Genomic DNA, 14006 nt, shown 5'->3' with positions numbered 1-14006 from the left:
CTTTAGGTTATTTTTTTTTCTTCTGCCAACACGTGTTTGTTGTGTGTGCACCCAGGGGAAGGTTCTCTGAGCTGCCAGTTGCCAGGCTCGGCAGCAAACACCCTTACCCACAGAACCACAGTGCCAACCTGGCCATAAAGCTTGGTTTATGATTTTTGAAGCAAGTCTCTGGTCCATGTGCAGCCCACAGAGCAAGCACATGGATTGGGCTCCTGTGCTGCCTCTGACTTTAGGGGAGGTGGCCACTGGCCAGTGACCAGTGCGTGCTTGAGCCTTTCCTTGTGAGAGACCAAGTGTCTTGGGTCATTGAAGGAGATAACAGACTTAAAATTTTTTTAAATAAATAAGATGATAAACTGGTTGATAATGTGCTTCAGATGAGACATTCTAAGAAACTTGAGACCACGTGGCAATCATGGCTTGTGCGGCCCCCCCCCCCCATTTTAATATTCCTTGCTGTGCTTAGAACTATTGCCCATGTTCTCCCCCCACCCCCCAATATCCTCTGATTTGTGTGTCCTAGCCTGAGCTGGATGGAGGACTGAAAAAAAAAATACACACACACACACACACACACACACACAGAGTCTTGTTCACCAACAAAGCCATTTAATTATTTTTTTTATTTTAAATTTCAGGCCGCACATAGGCCAGCCTGCCTACCTTGTGTTGTTATTTACCTTTTTTCTTTAGTCTTCCCCACCCCCTTCCCTGTTCCTTTCCTGCTGGGCCCACATTCCTAGGTCTTTGTCTCTGCTTGGTATTTTAGAAATTTTGGGAGAGGAAGGCTGGGAGGGGTGGGACGTTCTAGAAGCTGGGGGCAGGGAAAGGGGTGGTCACTTGGAGGGTCAGAGGTCAGGCTAGCTCCATTTAGCTGGAGCAGCCAGATTGTCGCCAGGCTCAAGGGGGCGTGTCCACGCATCTGCCGGGGTAGCCCCAAACAGGCGGCCCTGGAATTTCTGCCACCAGCGCACTCCACCCCTTCCCTTTCTGCTCCCCCCTTGGCTGCCACTTGGGGGTGGGGGGAGCACAGGCTCCTGTCCAGAATACTCCTCCATTTTTCTTAAAAGGTTGCTACCAAGGATTCCTCCCCCTATGTTTTTCAATTACATTTGTTTAGTTTTGGGGTAGGTTGTGTGGAAACCTATTTGATGGAGTCTGTTCTGCCCACATGTGGGTCCTGGGATCAGACACCGACAGCCAGGCTTGGCGGGCGGCACCCGGATCCCCCAAGTCCTCTCCTGAGCCCCCAGTCTCAACCTTTGAAGTAATCACTCAACTGTGAGCAATCTTCAGAGCGTCTTTTCTCACTCATTGTATGTAGTTCTAAAATTCTCCCCCCCCCCATTCTTAGAAATAGGTAGATGACTGTGAGATACTCAAATATAACTCCCAACTCGTAACTAGAAGACTTAAGTTGATCTTATTTTATGGTTTTGCAGCCCTAAAGTTGCATTGTCTTTCAGTTTTGATTTAAAACTTAAATGATTTAAAAATGATTTTAAAATTGTATTTTATTAGTTTCCAGCACGCTGAGGCTGTTCTATGCATCCGTAGATTTTTGTTAATAGTCACTTGGGTACCACTGCCCCTCCTCAGGCCAGCGTGTCTGCATTCACAGTGCATCTGGACCTGGCTCCCATCCGTTGTGACCTGAGTCCAGGCCACGTTTCATGAAGGACTTCCTTTGACTCATTTTAGAAGCATTTGGGCTGTTCTGACACCACCGCCTGCTCTGACCAGGATTTCTTTCCCATATTTGTAGAGTCCTTCCTTGAGGCCTCAGGGGATCTCCTGTGCTTGGCATCATGGAAGCTCTGTTGCTGGGTGGACCAGGCCTAAAGGCCTGGGAGGTTCCTAACACGTGGACAGTTTCAGCTTGGAGCCCATTTTCTTGACTCAGCCCAGAATTACTTGAAAGCCTTTTGCTTCCTGTTGTCCAGTCCCCACACAGGCTGGTTCCTGAGATTTTGAAGGTTGGGAAGGGTCTCCTGAGGTAGCTACTGAGACTCCATTTGTTTTCCTTTCCCTGCGAAAGGCAGGCAGAGGAAGTCACTGGACAGGTGGTCCTGGCTCAGGAGCCTGAGGTGTGCTAACCTCTGCCCCTGGAGAGAGTCAGTTGCTTTCACTTACATCTGGAGAAAGCAAGGGTGCATTTGAGTCCATGTAGCCAACACAGCTTAGAAAGGGGGAAGGCCTTAGCCCGCCTGGTCTATTTCAATGTAAAAGGCACCTTCTGGTGGGAGGTGTTCTTGCATCCATTTGAGGGTGGGGGCCTTCCCTTTCTTCCCTTGTGGGAGGAGGAGGAGGAGGAGGAGGAGGCTGAGTGAGGGAAAGCAGTAGGATGGCCTAGCCCAGTAGAATTGCTCTTGCCCCACCCACATGGAAACTTGGTAGGGATTGTCTGATTCTTGCAGCCTCTTTTTTACTGGTTATTTGGAATTCTCTTGGGAATTTTTAGATGAGTCTAAAAGGATAGACTGTTGGCTAAAAAGTGATTAAAATTGGTTACTTGAGCACATTTCCTTGTACAGACCCTACAGAAGAGCCATCCATGTCTCTTGTGAGATTAAAAAAGGGTATCCTAAATCTCCTATCTCTGGATGCAGGAGAAATTACCCATCACTCACAGGCCCTAGTGGGACAGCAGATTTCACCCCTCCAGGCACTCGTAGGGGGGTGGCACGGGAAACAGCATCCTCCTCACCAGGGTTCTTTCCAACTCTACTCTGCCTAAATGACCTTCTCTTAGCCCCTCCTCCAGCCTTCAAAGCCAGCTCCCATCTTTTCCTAGCTACTGGGTCCAAACCTCTTGTTGTGTTTTGTTGTGGGTGGGGATAGCCAGCCGAGTGCTAGAGTGCTAGCTTGGAGAGTCCCTGCTGTGTGGTCCAGAGCACCTGCACCACCTCCTGTCTTCACGTGGAGATTTAAGTGTGTTGCTGCGTGTGGCAGAGAATCCAGCTTACACATTGATTCCTTGTGTCGCGTGTCAGCTTTCCCCCGCCCCCAGCTGCTCTTGAAATCAATCCAGCAGGCATTTACTGAGGGAGGAGAGTGGCTGGTTTCCATGCCGAGCCCTCTCTCTTGTCTGAGAGCCTCTTGTCTGTCAGCAGGTGAGGGGTGTCCAGCCCTTCTCTTCCCCCCAGCTCACGGGCTCTAAGGGAAGCCGTTCACTTGGACAGGCTGACCTTACTGCTAGCTTTTGGTCTCAATCCTCCTGTAGCTTGCTGGAGTGCACAGGAGGCAGACTGACCACCTGACGGAGGACCGGGAAGTACAGTGCTGCCTCTTGGCCTTGCTTCACATACAGAGTGGCCACAGACAACATAACTCTTTCATTCAGACCACCAAACCCAGACCAGAGAACCATAGAACTTGACACAGGAACTCTTCCCTGCTTAAGCCCCCCAGACTGCCTATATGATCCCTGACTTTGTGGTATCTCGGTTATGAATCTGACTCAGGCTGGAGTGGGATAAGGCACCTGGGTTTGGGGCATCAGATATGTGGGGAAGGACAGTGGGCATCGATTATGACAGTTTTGTCTGTCTTGATAAGGGAGGGGCACACACATTGTTTGGAGGAGGACTCTGGGATCTAGGATCTAGAGATAGGACTATGCTCACACCTGTCTCTCTGGTCCACAGGTACTGCATTTATACTGTGACACCTGCTCTGTCCCCATCTGCAGAGAGTGCACGCTGGGCCGCCATGGTGGCCACAGTTTCGCCTACCTCCAGGATGTTCTGCAGGACTCCCGAGCACTCACCATCCAGCTGCTGGCTGATGCCCAGCAGGGCCGCCAGGCTATCCAGGTCAGTTACCTACCTTGTTGACTCAAACCTTTCTGGCCCCTTCTAAAGGACACGTGTAAGATGGGTAGGTAGATAGATGTACTGCCTGGGGTCATGGACTAGAGACCAGAAGGGGTTGACACATGGGCTATTGAGGTCTCTGGAGGGCTCCTAGCAGTCAGTGTTTAGAAGATGTCAGGTCAGGTACGAGTTCTGAGTGACTGACTGGGTTGCCTTTGCTGGTGGTTTCAGCTTCCCCTGGAGTTAGCAGGCATTGGTTTTCATTGAGATGGCAGAGAGCATGGGTACTTGATGTTCTTTAGGCGGTCAGGTATTTGGTACACAGATTGAAGGCTGAGACCTGAACACAAGGCATTTAATGTTCAGTGTCTTGGAACTGTCCCTGGGTCATAAAGTCCTTGTGATTTGAATGTTTGTCCTTTTATGGTAGCATGACAGTTTGAGAATTGGCTACGTTCTCCTGCATTGTTGAGCGATGGTGTATTACACGGAGTTGATTGAAATGTTTCTGCCTTTTATCCTACCTGACAAGCACTTAGGAAATTATGACATGTTTTTTAAGCCATGTTTTTGTGAGAGAGCTACAGAATTAAACACTTAACAGTTTGCAGGGTTTATTGATAGAGCTTCTCCGTAGCTGTCAGGTTTGTATGTGTGACATTGGAGAAGTCTTTCTGACTAGATTTATTTATTTTTTCCTCCGGATGAAACCTGATGTTCAAGTTACAGGTTAAAAGATTTTATTTCTGGTGTGTCAGATCTTGCCACCAGGATTGTTATTTTATTTTATACATTTTATTTTGAAATGATTTTATTTCGTGATTGTTTGTCTCTGTGTGCAGTGCTCATGGAAGCCAGAAGAGAGCATTGAATCCCCCCAGAACTAGGAGTTACAGATATTTAAATTAGCCAGACAGGCATTGGGACCCAAATCTGGCTTCTCTGCAAGAGGAGTTACTATGAACCAATGAAGCTTCTGACCAGCCTTCTTTTAAAACGCCTAACCAGCTCAGGGGACTAGTGTCCCTTGACCTGGAACTGGATTCCAGGCAAACCTTGGCTACATGAGGCCCCATCTCAAGACAGAACAAACAAACAAAAGGCTGGTGTAGTGCCCGGCCTCCTCAAGTTATTGTATTTCCATTGTTCTGCTTTGTGACAACAGGAATATGTTTCCACAGATAACAAACCCAGTGTTTTCTCTTGCACTGTTAAAAAGTTAGGATTCTCTAAAACTGTTTTGCCCTGTCTCCTGGATAACCGTGTCCCTGGCCACCACCTCTGACCCGGAGGCTAAGAGAGCTGCAGTTACCTGTCCCACCTTCTAGATCTTATATAAAGATGATATAAATCTTAAAACATCCTTTTTCTCCCTTCGGTGTTTTGTTTTTAAAATGAGACAGGATCTTTCTATTGACCCTTGACTATTCTGGAACTGGCTTCACATTCATAGTGATCCTTCTGTCTCTGCTGGGATTCAAGGAGGTGCCACCATACCTGCCCACTTTTCTGTGCATGGAGACTGAGAACACTCAGACAGGGCAGGGGCCTTGATAAAATTAATGCCGCACATTTTTTGTTTTCGAGACAGGTTTTCTCTGTGTAGCCCTGGCTGCTCTGTAGACGAGACTGGCCTCCCTCCAAAAGCTCCGCCTGCCTCTGCCTCCTGAGTGCTGGGATTAAAGACGTGTACCGACATTGTCCAGTTTATGCTATCTAATTCTTTGTGCTTTGTGGGCCCAGCTACTCCAGGGAGAGAATTGACTTGTCAAGATTTGATGGAAGGGTAGCAAGATGGCTCAGCTGTTAAACCTGGGCTTTTGCAACACCCACATGGTGGCTCGCAACCATCCATAACCCCAGCTCCAGGGATCTGACACCGCAGGAGGTGCACATACATAACACATGTGCAAGAAAACAGCTCTGTACATAAAATTAACTAAAAAGCTTAAGCTTCATAAATTTGCTGCTGGCTTAAAGTTAAATAGTGAGATCTCACATGCAGAAGGCTTTCAGCTAAGGAAGAATAGAGGGGTAGGAGATTTGTGTTCAACCGTCTAAGCAGAAACCTCAGGTGTCGGCCTTGGGAGTCTAAGTGGTAGTTGGTCAGTTTCCAGTGTTTGTCTGGAGATCTGTGAGGAGGCATGCTGGCTAGAGGAGCAGGGTGACAGGTGGGTGCCTGCATTGGAGGCATATGTTAATGGATACATCTGCACAGACTGTGCACCCACCTGTATGTGAGCATGTCCCCTAATTGGGCTGAGTATTTCTCACATGAGGTGCCAGCATGGGGTGGGTCAGGTAAAAGGTGAGGTCAGCTGGCTTTCCGAAGCCATAACTGCTAAACTAGTTTATTTCCTGCATGAACCACAGAAAATGATTGTCCCCCTAAGACAGAAGGTTGGTGTGGTCCAGTTTTCCCAGCATGCAAATATTTGCACCTGAACTGCTGGTTAAGACCAGAGGTGTTGCCAAAATATGTTGCTTAGGAACCAGAAAGAGGTCATGGTGTGTGAACCCCACCATCACACAGAGAGCAGTTTGGCTGCAGGTGATACAATACATGCTGGCGGAATCCTAGTGGGGTGTGTTTAAGTCATGAGAGCACACATCATGAAGTCATGGGGAAAAGGCCCGCTGTAGGGCAACACTTCTGTTGTGTTTGTTTTTACACACGGTGGTGCTATGTAGTTCATCCAAGATAGTACGGAACATTCTCCTGCGTGCTAGGTGTGTAGGTGTGTGCCTTACTCATGATCATGTCTTGTTTTTTTCTATGAGAAATGTCTGGATTTGCACATGGAATGTATGCATGACTGTCCTTTGGTGCCCAAGGCCTGGGAAGGTGGGTCAGCCACTGATCCACTACTTGGGTCTACTCACCAGATATTTAAATGTCTGTTAAGGCTTTTGTTGCTCTCACAGAGGACTCAGGTTTAGTTCCCACCCCCTGTGTAAGGTCCAGTTCTATCTTCTGGCCTCTGTAGGCACTGCAAGCATGTGGCTCAGTGGTTAAAAATACTTACTGGAAGCCAGGGTAGCAGAGGTGCACGCCTTTAATCCCAGTCAGTACTCAGGCAGAGTGTTAGGGTCCAGGAGTTGCCCTACAAACCAAACGAACACTGATCTCAGTTAAACAGAGATGGTTTGTTGAACGCTCACTCTAAGACTGATTGACGGGCAACAGCTCAAAGCTGTGGGCATGACATTTCTTCAGGGACAGCTTATAAAGGCTAAAGCCGCAAAAACCACAGTGAGCTCAAACACAGGCACTGGAAGTACTGGCCAGTAGTCCGCCATGACTCAAGCCATCTTAGATAAAACAGTTCATATTGACCTTATCTGGTGGGTTTTACATGAAGTTTATAGTTGTGAAATTTCTTAAGATTAACAAACCTCATACAGAACGTAACAGAGTATGTGGTCACCATGACCCACCTCTGAGCTGAGTTATTTTTCTGCATCAGTGACTGGCAGGTGTATTACAGCAACAACATGAAATAGCTGGCGGGCATGGAACAAAATGGCCACAGCTGTGCTGGGGGGTGAAGGGGCCAGGCCTCAACAAGAGGCAGATGGATCTCTGAGTTCAAGGCCAACCTAGTCTACAAAACAACTTCCAGGGTAGCCAGGACTACACAGAGAAATACTGTCTTGAAGAAAAACACTTAAACAAACAAACAAAACCTCCAAAACAGAATACTTACTTGTCTATCAGAGGATTGAATTTTAGATCCCAGTACCAACATTGGACAGCTCTTTGTAACTCTGTGATTTAGTGGCCTGCTTCGGCATTCATCTGGATACACACATGCACATTCACGCATACACATAAAATAACATGCCATTCCTAATAGAGCGAGGAGAGGCATGTACTATCTCTTGAAAGTATCACATAGAACGGAGGCCCTTCATTATCTATTTATTTGTACATATTTATATAATTAAATATATTTAAATTATTTTATGTGCATTTTTTTATTTGCTTGCATGTATGTCTGTGTAATGGTGTCAGATCTTGGAGTTCCAGACACTTGGTGAGCTGCCGTGTAGGTGCTGGGAATTGAACCCAGGTCCTTTGGAAGAGTTGTAGGTGCTCTTAACTGTGGAGCCATCTCTTCAGCCCAGTTAACTTATATTTTTGAAAGCCCCTTAATGAAATTCTTCTCTTACAGAAGTATTTCACTGGTGTCTTAGAAATATGTCACTGGTGTTTGCTGGGCCAGGCACTGACTGCTGTAGGGTGGGTGGGAGCTTTGATTTCTACTTACAGGCTTCTACAGCCTTATGTCCATCAGCGACTTTCACAATTTGCTGGTGTTCTTGAATAGTTAGAATCTTTCCCTGCAAGCATCTGTTTTTGTTTTTGTTTTTTTTTTTTTGTTGTTGTTGTTATTTTTGTTTTTTGCTTTTTAAATTTGTTTGTATGCTTTTTGAGATGGCATTTCTCTGTGCAGCCCTGGCTGTCCCCGTGGACTAGGCTAGTAAATCTCCAACCCAAATAAGACCAGTCAAAGAAAACGCAACTCAAATATGGATATAATAAACTGCATACATACCTAGATTGGGCAGATTTACCATTACACTACTCTATTCCCCAGCTGTGAGGTCTCTTATAACTTGCAGTTTTTCCAGGCCACGTGCTTGTCCTTCCACCTCCTGCTCCTCCTTTGTCTTCCTCCTCTGTCGCCCTCCGCACAGTGTTGGAATTAAAGATGCGGACCACCATTTTTATGTTTCTGAATCTAAGTTTGCAACCTGCCTTAGCCCTCAGCATTATGAGGTCTGTTCAATGCAATAATGCATTCAGAGGATTAGGGTTGTTTTGATCTTGTCGTGTCTCTCCCCCCACCCCCCATGTAATATTTTGGTCATGGATGTGGTTAACTTTTGTTGTTGTGGTGGTAGTGTATGTGGAGGTCAGAGAACAGCTTGTAGGAGTTGGGTTTCTTCTTACAACATGCAGGTCCCAGGAATTGAGCTGCGCAGGAAACACATTTGCCAGTTGAACATAGGTCTTGGTGGTAGTGGTGTTTTGTTTTGTTGTGTATTGTCTGGAAAGCCAGGTGACTACTCAGTGCCCATGGAAGCAGAAGGCGGCATTGAACCCTGGAAGTAGTGATTGCTAGATTGTTAGCTACGTTAATGTGGACTGTAGGAGTGTCCTGCTCCCAAATGGAGAGTCTTTGAGCAGCCAAGTTCCTGACTGTACCTTGGAAACAGGTTTCATCCCAACCCCTAACCCACACAGGAACTCAGCAGGAAGCAGAGGTGACTGCCCTGGTTTCTCATCTTTTCTGCCGATGCCATCTAAACAGTTGGAAAATGTCCAAGTTAGCTTCCTCTTATCCCACTCAGAAACCGGCCGGCTCCAGGCCCACTTCTGGCCTACGTGGACACTGCAGACTTTCGGGGCACAGGCATACATGCAGACAAACACTGGCACACAAAATTAAAATAAAGATATGTTTTCTAAATAAAGAAAATGCTCTGTGGAATGGAGATCTCTAGCTGCTAAGCCTGCCACGGAATCCTTTGCTCTTTGTTGCTTTCCCAGCCCCGTTCCAGGGCCCTGCAGATCCAGTACCCATTATCGTCCTTAGGAATGCTGTGAGCCTTGCTCAAATGCTTTTGTGATTGTTCAGGTGCCATTATAGGGACCTTTTACCTGTTGGAAGAAACAGATCTTCCAGTACAATCAGCAATAAACACAGAGGTCTCTGGGGACGTGTTAGGACGGACACACACACACACACACAAAATTGGTCAAAAGAGAGCACACTTGTCCACGCCCATGTGAAAGAGGTAGACATTACTTCTGCACTCTGCTCAGCGGGAGAGTCAGTTTGTCCCCGAACATGACATTTGCATAGTGTGCTGACTATTTTTGTGTCAACTGGACACAAGCTGGAGTCCCTGAGAAAGAGAGAGAATGCCTACAGCAGACTGGCCTGTGAGCAGGCCTGTGGTACAGCCTCTCCTTCCCAGGTTGGTTATTGTCCTTCTGGGTTTTATCAAGCCCTGAAAATCCTAAGACACGATTGTTACGATTTTTGAAAATCTCTTTAAAGATAATGATTGGCATAAAGATGATTATCATATTAACATAAAATATTATAATTTACTAAATAGGCATCTAGTCCGTGTAGTTTTATTGGGTGACTGTATGTAGGGAAATGCGTGTACCACCATGGTCACATGAACGGAGGTCAGAGGACAATTTTATGCGGTTTTTCTACCACTTGGGTCCTGGGGTTCTAAGCAGGTTGTCAATTTGCAGCAAGCACCTTTACCTAAGCTAGCTTGTTGGCCCCTCATTTGCATATCTAGAAGTGGGCTGGCCCCTCGTTTGCATATCTAGAAGTGGTTTATCTTCTCTTCCTTTTTCCTCCCCTTCCCTCCTTGCTTCCTGTTCTTCCTTCTTGTCCTCATTCTTGTCCCAGGACAGCTAGGGCTACCTGGAGAGACCCTGCCCTGACTTAAAAAAGAAATAGAACTGTGGCCTGATCAGCTCCTTGTCTTTGTGTGTGTCTTAGTGACCCATCTGAAAAGGGGATTAATCATTAAATTCTACACCACAGGGTCTGGATGTAGTCCTGGCTGTCCTGGAACTCTCTAAAGACCAGGCTAGCCTTGAGATCCACGTGACTCTGCCTCTAAATGAGCACAGGGATTAAAGGTGTGCACCACCACACCTGGCAAGGGAAGCTCTTAGTGTGTGTTCCTAGGGCCAAGAAACTTCAAATTACACATCCTGGAGACAGGGACACTTAGAAATTGGTTTAGAAGCACAGACTTCATAGATGTTAATAAGTTATGATGCCCCTGAAGGGACTTGAACTTTCGTGCTTTTACTCACACGAACACACACACGCGCGCGCGCGCATTTAGTTAAAAGTAATGTCTTAGAGTTACCCTGACTTTATATATGTAAGACAGTATAACTGTCTGCATCAGGGTTTTACTGCTGTGAACAGACATCACGACCAAGGCAACTCTTATAAGGACAACATTTATTTGGAGCTGGCTTACAGGTTCAGAGGCTCAGTCCATTATTATCAAGGCAGCATGCAGGCAGGCATGGTGCAGGAGGAGCTGAGAGTTCTGTTCTACATCTTCATCTGAAGGCTGCTAGCAGAATACTGGCTTCCAGGCAGCTAGGATGAGGGTCTTAAGCCCATGCCCACGGTGACACACCTACTCAACAGGGCCACACCTTCTAATAGTGCCATTCCCTGGGCTAAGCATATACAAACCTTCACAGGTAATCAAAGATTTGGCTTGGAGGGACTGGAGATGGCTCTTGTAGTGGACCCAGATTCACGTTGCAGTGCCATGTTCGCAGTCATGTATAACTCTAGGTCTAAGGGTCCAGTACCTTCTTCTGACTTTTGCTAGCATTAGGCACACGCACGACTCAGGCATACATTCAGGCAAAACACTCAGACATAAAACAAATCTTTTAAAAAAGATTAAAGGTGGATCAGTAAGCTGAAGGACAGGAATTGGGTGCTTTCAGCCTTAGGAAGAAAGGGAAGAGATTCCTGAGCTCAGCTTAAAGTTGGGAAAAATTTAAGAAGAGAGAAGGCATCCCAAGCCATGGACAGCTGTAAGCATCCAGTCCCCTAGAACCAGAGAGAGGTTGGGGTTGACAGGCAGCCACTGGAAGCTGGTGGGTGCTGAAGGCGGGCACGGGCACACTGTAGTTGTGGCTTGCACAGTACTGATGTGTCCCTTCTAATCCAGTCAGGGAGGTAGCATGTAGGAGTCCCAGTCATGCCTGACAGAATAAGTAAAGAGGACTGGCCTTCCTGGCATGGAAGACGGTTTGTACAAGGTAAGACCCGCCGTGTGTTGTGTCCTTAGAGAGGCAGCTGTAACACCAATAGATAAGTGATTCCTACAGTGAGGGGAGGGGTGTGCCGGGTGCCTGTTACTGTGTGCAGGGTTTGTTTCGGGGAACAGAATTCTACTCTGGTAGTTGTAGAATGTCACTGGTGGGAATTTCCGTTCTTGGATTTTGCCACAAAATGAAAAGCAGTTTGAGTTGGAGGAAGATGACATGGCCCAGTGGGAGAGAATTCTTGCCAAGCCTTGGGTTCCATCACTGGGACCCACATGGTGGAGAGGCTGCTGGGGGGTATCCTCAGACCTCCAGAGATGTGCCTGGTTCATGCATGTGGACACCACACACACACACACAGGAGTGTAATTAAAAAAGAAAATCATGGACCACATACCTCTGGTTTTTACACATATCAGTTACCAGCCAAGAGTTGAACCACAAACAACAGCCATGTTTGACTCTGGCAGGAGCTTGGCTCTTTGCATGTTTGTCTCAGGTTTCTTTCAAGGTCTATGATCAAGGCTTGAGAGGATTGTGGTAAATGCCTGCTTAGAGATTTGAACCTGGGTTACCTTCATAAAATACTTTACCAGCCTAAGTTTCTGAAGCCCTACCAGTTATACCACATCTCATCTTGTATCCGGGGAGTCCTGCCCAGGCATGTATCTGTCCACTGCTTCTCATCAGCTCAGCTCCATCTATGTCTTAGGCTTTTTGTACCAGTGGGGCAGGATCATCTGCTCTAAAATGGGTTCCTCTGACAGTCAGGTCAGAATCCCAATCTCCTTCCTTGGTGTTCCAAGGAAATCCTTCCTGCTTTTTTGAGACACTTCATGTAATATTAATGAACACATCAGGCCTTCTGTCAGAGTTAATTTTTATGAACAATATGTCTGATTAAGCTGCCCGATGTACTGGGGCTGGTACCGTAAGATGTAGGCCCCCCCCCCCCCCCCCCCCCCCGCAGGCCGTGATTGAGGATTTTCTTAGGTTAGATGAGTTGATACTCCCAGAGTGCACATGTATTAATTGGCTTAGGAGAGATTGCTGGAAACTGATGCACATGTGGTGGAGAGACCACTAACCTCCATTCCTTTCCCTGTGCCTCCATGAGGGAACCTCCTTGGCCTTCAGGTGTGGGGGAGTGAGACACTCATCCCAGTATTCCACACAAACCCAGCTACACTGGTGACCCTGTTGTTAAGAGTATCCCTTAATAGTCTGATACTCACCACTTCTGAGACAAAGAGACTCAGCCTTTGCCAGCAACTCTCAGTTACACACCAGCAGGTGCCAGCAAGCGTGAGCCCTGCAGGTCTCTAGGAAGCTGCTGTCCTCGAGGTAAGAGCTGACACCCCTTCCAATACCTCAAGGTTTTGCTTGCTTTTCCAGCTGAGCATCGAGCAGGCACAGACTGTGGCAGAACAGGTGGAGATGAAGGCGAAAGTGGTCCAGTCGGAGGTCCAGGCCGTCACAGCTCGCCACAAGAAGGCTCTGGAGGATCGTGAGTGTGAGCTGTTATGGAAGGTACGTGGTGCACAACTTCCCCAGTCAGCTCCCTCAGGCCTGGCCTGCACAGAACTTGAGCCTCGTTTCAAGATCTGACGCCCAAGCTCTAAGTTTAGAAAGAGTTGGTAATTTTCCAGAGAGTTTGAGGCGGGGTTGTCCCTGGAATGCTGGGTGTCACTCATGTAGCAAAACAACAAGAAACCCTTTCAGAAGGGCCCAGGGAGCCAGGGAGGGCCAGGAAGGGCAGGGGCTCAGGTTTTCTGTTGTGCACTCTGAAAAGGAGGCCAGCCAGTGGCGGACAATCAGAACTCTTGTTAGCAGAAGGGTAGGAAACTGTCCTTATTTTGGGTGTCCCAACTGGTTGCACTTCTTGACCCTGAGTGGTAAAGCCTCCACCTGGGGGGGGGGGGGGGGGGAAGTGTGTGTGTGTGTGTGTGTGTGTGTGTGTGTGTGTGTGTGTAAGTGTAATACGTGTAGTGTGTCCTTCCTGTTGAAGTCACGGAAAATAGCTCAATACACCGGTGGGCTTTCCAATAACAGCCAGCTGGGAAGCACCTTAGCCTTTCTGGTTATGTGTCCTCTACCCAGCCATGGCTACCTTTCAGCTGGCCTTTAACCTGAGTCTTTGGCTGTTCTGAACACAGGGTTGCAAAGTTAACTTATAAGAGAGAACTCCTGTTGGGTGGCTTGTTTTGATCTAGTACTGTGTTAGAGATATCATTTTAGTTCCTCCTCAGAAAAATACTCTTAAAATTAAAGTTTTTAAGAACTTGTGTGGGCATGTGAGTGGGTGCTTGCAGGGGCATAGGATGCCTCTAGAACTGGAGTTTCAGGTG

The 14006-nt window shown here is 47.3% G+C and overlaps 1 protein-coding gene and 1 long non-coding RNA gene across 2 annotated transcripts in view; one reads left to right on the top strand and one right to left on the bottom strand.

The window, feature by feature from the left end:
* The window catches only part of Trim71 (tripartite motif containing 71), a 50323-nt gene that overhangs the window by 34211 nt on the left and 2106 nt on the right, over positions 1–14006 (top strand). Inside the window, exons 2-3 of the mRNA XM_034524990.2 lie at positions 3648–3815; positions 13054–13188. Coding sequence (XP_034380881.1) covers positions 3648–3815; positions 13054–13188 — 303 coding nt within the window. The remainder of the gene's footprint in view (positions 1–3647; positions 3816–13053; positions 13189–14006) is intronic.
* LOC143435336 (uncharacterized) lies at positions 1343–13247 on the bottom strand. The gene is made up of 3 exons (XR_013105546.1): positions 12894–13247; positions 6842–6919; positions 1343–2029 (listed from the first exon to the last, which is right to left on the bottom strand). It is a non-coding gene; the product is annotated as an uncharacterized LOC143435336 (long non-coding RNA).

This window comes from Arvicanthis niloticus, chromosome 21 (genome assembly GCF_011762505.2).
Source record: "Arvicanthis niloticus isolate mArvNil1 chromosome 21, mArvNil1.pat.X, whole genome shotgun sequence".
Taxonomy (NCBI): domain Eukaryota; kingdom Metazoa; phylum Chordata; class Mammalia; order Rodentia; family Muridae; genus Arvicanthis; species Arvicanthis niloticus.
This window is presented reverse-complemented; position numbering and strand designations above follow the sequence as displayed.